The sequence below is a fragment of the Eurytemora carolleeae genome, unplaced genomic scaffold (assembly GCF_000591075.1).
Source record: "Eurytemora carolleeae unplaced genomic scaffold, Eaff_2.0 scaffold808, whole genome shotgun sequence".
NCBI lineage: Eukaryota > Metazoa > Arthropoda > Copepoda > Calanoida > Temoridae > Eurytemora > Eurytemora carolleeae.
The window spans coordinates 154,565-161,425 of NW_019396813.1; the positions used below are offsets into that span (position 1 = coordinate 154,565).

Genomic DNA, 6,861 nt, shown 5'->3' on the forward strand with positions numbered 1-6,861 from the left:
GGTGGTTCAAAAATCGTTCACTAGGACGGTGCCGAAAGCAGAAATATAAAATATTTATGATTCCAGATGATTAAGCATATGTATTGATCCCGAAATTGTTCACAATGTTATTATTCAACATGTTGTCCAGGTACAATTCACAACTCTCCAGGGATATAAAGTCGAAAATTATATTATTTTCCGGGGAAATTGCATATTTTATCGGAATTGATAATAAAACCTAAATTCAACCATTAAATCTAGGGTAATTTGCTTATCAACTTTGTACATTTCGTATAATTGATGTGGCCCGGCCCCTTAGCCTGTCCTAGCTGCGGCGCCCGTCCCCCTAGCCTGTCCTAGCCGCAGCGCTTGGCCCCCTAGCCTATCTTAGCCGTGGCGCTCGGCCCAGAATTTGTCTTAACCTAACCTAACCATAAATTATAAAAAGTAAATGTACAAAATTGAGAGGAGGGTGGGGGTCCAAAAATCGTTCTCTAGGACGGACCCAAATCTTGAATTAGTTAAATAAAAAGGTTTAGGTGGGTTTCAAATCAAATCAAATCATTTATTTCTGCAGAAAAAAAAACAATATTTACGAATTAATTCAATTCATAATAACCCCAAATTATTCCACTGAATTTCAATATTTTTTGGGACACCCTGTATTAGAATATCTCTATATTTTAACGCTATAACAAAATTCCTGCCCCTCCTGGAAAATACAAAATTAAAAGGAAACTACGTTTAAAAAGTAACACCTGGCAATGACAATTAGACTAAGGATTTGTCTAAATTCATGTTAGCAAAATTTTAAGATACCTAACGATCTTAAATTTATGGCCTTACACCTATATAAGGCTGTCTCAGCTCTCTACTGAGAAAATCATTGAAATGTGTGAGCCAGCAAATCCCAGAAATCGAAGCTATAAAAGAGCTGGTGATCATGGAAATCTTGCCCCCTCCTGGCTGAAATCCTGAATACGCGTCTGAAAAGTTGGATTTATTTTGATCATTGTGCAATATACAGAGCGTCCCATATCATATTAGATTATCTCCAATCTTTAACACCAAAATAAACAGTTCTCTAGGAAACATCCGGATAGAGTTAAAATTTTATAAGGGGCCTTACATATCATCATGGACGGTTACTGTTCTATGTATCGCCCAATTTAGTTAATAAAATAAGATTTTGAAAATTCATGAAAATTAAAAAATACAAGAAATTCTGGTATTTCTTTCAGACTTGTAGCGAATAGTAAAAAAATAGTCTGCTGTAAAACAACATTTAAATGCTAAAATTATTTTACAAAAAAAAATCAGATAACAATGGAATTCGCGTCATCTTCTTTTTCTCGTATTTTTGAAAATCACTTCAAAGATATTGTAATTTGCAACCGAACTGTTTCGAATACAGTCAGAATTTTTGTGTCGTGAAATGTGAATCTCGAGTTCAAGGATTGATCTCCATCCAGGGGCTGATACAGGGTGGGGNCCCTAGTGCAAAACAGGAAAAATATCTGTCTTAATAAACTATAATGTGTGAAAAGTTAAAAATCTAGTTTTTTAGTCTTTAGTCATTAATTTTGACTCTTTTTGAGTCTTTTAAGTCAAAAAAAATTTTCGGATTGATTTAATTCTTCTTCGATATCTCGATATCTCCTGCAAGGATAAGATTAATAAGGGGATGAAGTACATTGTTCTGCAAATTAATAGTGCCCATTTTGGATATCTTTACCTTTTCATAGATGTGTGAAAATTGTAACATTAATTGCAAACTATAAACCATTTAGTATTCTTTCCAAAATAAAAGAAATTGATTCCAAAATTTTAAGAATCTCGCTGTAATGTGGACGTGCAAGATTTTTATTTTTCTAGAATAATAATAAACATTATTTGCCTATTTTTTAGATTAACGGTCTGGTTATTTGTTGTTGGCTGCATAGAATTCTCAAGAGCACAAGATTTAACAGCAGGTTAATATTTTTATATCTTGAAACTCGTGAGAAGTGACTGATGCCGATATTCGTCTATAGATCCTTAGTTTCTTTTAAGAATATAATTTTAAAAGACTGCAATGGCCTATAATGATATAAAAAATGAACGTTCAGTTTCTGCGCTGTTTTTGCCCTATTATTGTTTTCTATTACAGTCCCTTAAACAACTGAATTTTACATTTTTCTGAGGAACGAAGGCCCCGACTGCACTGAAGGACGGATTGACCTTCATTAATTCATGATTGTTTAAATTATTACTAGATGAGGAGTATGAGGAAGAGTATGACTCGATTTACTCAACAACTATTCAAGCTCTTGTCACAACTCTGCCGGAGTCATCTTCCATATCCACATCTTCTAGTTCCTTACCATACTTTACCTCCTCTCCCCCCTCTTCTTCCTCCCCTCTTCCCTCCTCCTCCTCCACTCCTCTCTCCTCCTCCTTCACTCTTCCAGATCTTCCAGTTTTGCCATCAAGCAGAGCCCTAAACTCAAGTGTACTGGGTAAACCGGAGAATCTCTCAGCTCCCCTCATTGAGTCAAGTAAGAGTTATAATTTGTATCCTCTCTAGCTCGGAAACCCAGCTTTGTCTGGAGACTAAATTTTCCATCACCATCACCGAATTTTAATTCACTATTAAAGTCAACGTTCTTAACTTAGAATCTTTAAACAAAGCTAAGAATATTCCCGTAGTTCTACCGAGTTCCCCACTCAAAATTTGAGGCGAATTGGTCAAAGGATTTATGAGTCATGATCTGATCGGACAAATAGACAATCCTTTAGACAGACGAACAGGGACCACTTTTTTAATATATAGAAAACCAATTTTTTTCCTAGTTTTTATTTTGAGATTTTTTCTTTTTGTACCGACAAGGAGCCTTTTTACATTCAAAGTTTTTGCAAGCAAAAATTTTTTTTAATCGCATAAGACTTCTAAAAATAAGATTTTAAGAATAAGTTTTCTTATTTCTATTTATTTCTATTTATTATTTCTTATTTCTTAAGTATTTCATTATCATCAACATTTGAAATCAATAAAATAATCTTATTTTTTGTGAACACTCCCTTTGTTACTAGAGAGTATGCTGCTGACATGGACAATGTCTACGAGCTACAACCTGATCAAGGGGTACAGGGTATTCTACGAGCACAAGTTCACCGACATCAAGACGTTTGACGGACAGAAACCAGAATATAAACTTACTGGGCTTCAACCTTACACCAGGTAGGGTAGGGATCGGTCAGGGGTGTATATTTTCTTGAAAAATCTGTTATATCCCGGCCCAGAAGTTAGTTACGCTGTTAGGGTTTTATTCGCTGAGTTATGAAAAAACATGACTTCTGGTGTCAAATTTTGTACTGCCATGCCCCCTCCCCCCAGTGGACATTCCACAAATGGAGCTTTTTTCCCCCAATTTCAGCACTTTTTAAAGTAAACAGTTCATATCAGTTCTTAAACGTCACTGTGAAACACACATTTGGTAGGGGTTTCTAAACAATATATATCGTCAATAGATTTATTTTGGGATAAAGGGGGGGGGGTATATAATTGCAATGACAATCCCCCTACCCCCCAAATTTTTGACATTTAAATTGACGTTGTAAAACAGCTTAAAGCTCACATTTTCTGTATAAGATTCTTGAGGATTGATATGGTTAGATATGTGATCTGGGTAACTGCTCAGAACTCCCATTTTCTGTATTAGATTCTTGAAGATTGGTTTGATTTAGATATGTGATCTGGGTAACTGCTATAGGAGAGGATGGAGAAGGACAACCTTCAGATAACGCTTCATTTACAACGGATACTTGTAAGTTTTTAAACTAGAGGAAAATATACGAAAATTTCTAGCCACAGCGCTCCCCAGTTAAGCCTAGCTGCTAAATTCCTCTTAAATTATAGCATAGTTATTAAATTTGTGTCTGATATGTCATTAATCCGCTTAAAAATGCTTTTTTATTGCGACATTTCTTTATATACTTAGATCAACCCTCGGCACCATATATAACGAACAATATATTTAGATCAACCCTCGGCACCGTATATAACGAACAATATATTTAGATGATCAGCACCATATATAACGAACAATATATTTAGATCAACCCTCGGCACCGTATATAACGAACAATATATTTAGATCAACCCTCGGCACCATATATAACGAACAATATATTTAGATCAGCCCTCGGCACCGTATATAACGAACAATATATTTAGATCAACCCTCGGCACCATATATAACGAACAATATATTTTGATGAGCCCTCAGCACCATATATAACGAACAATATATTTAGATGAACCCTCAGCACCATATATAACGAACAATATATTTAGATCAACCCTCAGCACCATATATAACGAACAATATATTTAGATGAGCCCTTAGCACCGTATATAACGAACAATATATTTAGATGAACCCTCAGCACCGTATATAACGAACAATATATTTAGATGAGCTTTTGGCACCGTATATAACGAAAACTATATTTAGATGAACCCTCGGCACCGTATATAACGAACAATATATTTAGATGAGCCCTCATCACCATATATAACGAACAATATATTTAGGTGAACCCTCAGCACCGTATATGACGAACAATATATTTAGGTGAACCCTCAGCACCGTATATAACGAACAATATATTTAGATGAACCCTCAGCACCGTATATAACGAACAATATATTTAGATGAGCTTTTGGCACCGTATATAACGAAAACTATATTTAGATGAACCCTCGGCACCGTATATAACGAACAATATATTTAGATGAACCCTCAGCACCGTATATAACGAACAATATATTTAGATGAACACCCTCAGCACCATATATAACGAACAATATATTTAGATGAACCCTCAGCACCATATATAACGAACAATATATTTAGATCAACCCTCAGCACCATATATAACGAACAATATATTTAGATGAGCCCTTAGCACCGTATATAACGAACAATATATTTAGATGAGCCCTCAGCACCGTATATAACGAACAATATATTTAGATGAACCCTTAGCACCGTATATAACGAACAATATATTTAGGTGAACCCTTAGCACCGTATATAACGAACAATATATTAAGATAACCCCTCAGCACCGTATATAACGAACAATATATTTAGATGAGCCCTCGGCACCGTATATAACGAACAATATATTTAGTTGAACCCTCAGCACCGTATATAACGAACAATATATTTAGATGAACCCTCAGCACCGTATATAACGAACAATATATTTAGATGAACCCTCATCACCGTATATAACGAGCAATATATTTAGATGAACCCTCGGCACTGTATATAACGAACAATATATTTAGATGAACCCTCGGCACCGTTGTATATAACGAACAATATATTTAGATGAACCCTCGGCACCGTATATAACGAACAATATATTTAGATGAACCCTCGGCACCGTATATAACGAACGCCACGTGTTATGAAACCTTGAAGATCTATCTGGAGTGGAAAAGACCAAAAATCTACTACAAGTAAGAATAAGGGCAATGTAGTCTAATTTTTTTTTATTTAAAGGGACTGTAAGCGTAATTTTAAGTGACCCTACATCAAAATATGCCAAATTTGCAACGTTACCCTTGAGAACATATCCAATTCAATAAAATTGTAGAAGATTTTTTCTGAATCAAAAAGTGTTAAATTCTTATATTTTCTCCATTCCCTCTGATAAGCAAGAAATGCGCTAGTCCCTATTGCAGAGAACCCGCAAATGAAAATAAACAGTTTATAAAGAAAGAAAAACACGGATGTGTAATTTATACTAAATCAAACAAAGATTTCAAGAGTACCGTTGTAAATCGGACCTAGTCATCTTTTGATGGAGGTTCACTTGAAATAATGCTTACAGTCCTTTTTAACAGAAATAAACTGTCGATGGTTGAAAAGGTTAAATGCCCAGTGCCAATTAAACTTTGTTCTAAACAACATTTAGAAAGAAATCCTCATTTTCCTTTCTGAAATAGAGATAAATCATTTACATTTCTAGCCCGCTGCTTAAAACCGCTGTTTACTTTAAATTTGAATTAGTATTCTAGTGATAATATTATAATATTATAATCTTGGAAAACATGTTAACTTTTTCTCATCATATTTGACACTTGTGACGTCGTGTATAATTGGTCCATTTCTCTGTTGCCACCTATTCCACCTATTGTACTTATTGTACTATTTGAGAATATCTCGACGATTAGAATCTATGTGTAGCATTGTGAAACTGGCATGTAATTCTTTAAAATAGAGGGCATTATACAGAGGGGTAAATATTTCTAAGACATCCTCCCCCCCCCCGAATTTTTTTTCCTGCTCTGAGGGGGGGGGGGGAATGGACATAAACTCGCAAGTTTATTCATTTATTTCTTAAATCATTGATTAAACAATCCGTTTAAATTTAGTGAACAAGGCCTTTATTTTTATTCAGAACTGTTGATTACTACTACATCTACTATAAACCCCTGGAAGCCTCAACCTACAAGCATCATAAAATTCAGGGTAGGAATTTAGAACGTCTGAAAGATTAAATTAGATTCGATTACAGGGAGTAGTTAATTAGATGCTTTTTATAATAAACTAGCGGAAGTGCCCGGCGTTGCCCGTGGAATTTTAGAAACACTTAAAAACAAAAATTGAATTTAAAAAAATCTATTGAAAGATAATTTCATTTTTTTGCCTTTGTTACCCCATGGTACCCATGGGTTCCCTCAAAAAATTACAGCAAATTCGGTCCAGAGGCATTGCCAGCTAAAGCTACCATATATTTAAATATACAAATATATATACATGAACGAAAAGCTTTATTATATATATAGATATGTTATATATTTGTGCTCATTTTTACCTATAG

General features: G+C 34.7%; 1 protein-coding gene across 1 annotated transcript; it reads left to right on the top strand.

Moving 5' to 3' along the window:
• Positions 1 to 60: 60 nt before the first annotated feature.
• Positions 61 to 6,538, top strand: LOC111708951 (tyrosine-protein phosphatase 99A). Its single transcript, XM_023482473.1, has 7 exons — positions 61 to 130; positions 1,891 to 1,955; positions 2,238 to 2,519; positions 3,055 to 3,202; positions 3,709 to 3,788; positions 5,404 to 5,494; positions 6,439 to 6,538. The coding sequence occupies exons 1-7, from the start codon at positions 105 to 107 to the stop codon at positions 6,536 to 6,538; spliced, it is 792 nt and encodes a 263-aa protein (XP_023338241.1). The 5' UTR covers positions 61 to 104.
• The last annotated feature ends 323 nt before the right edge of the window (positions 6,539 to 6,861 follow it).

What these genes read in the sequence shown, in the direction of transcription:
- LOC111708951 (XM_023482473.1), top strand. Translation starts at nt 105, where the DNA reads ATGTTATTATTCAACATGTTGTCCAG. An exon ending in AGCACAAGATTTAACAGCAG is followed by an intron (nt 1,956 to 2,237) that starts GTTAATATTTTT and finishes AATTATTACTAG; the next exon opens with ATGAGGAGTATGAGGAAGAG. An exon ending in AGACCAAAAATCTACTACAA is followed by an intron (nt 5,495 to 6,438) that starts GTAAGAATAAGG and finishes ATTTTTATTCAG; the next exon opens with AACTGTTGATTACTACTACA.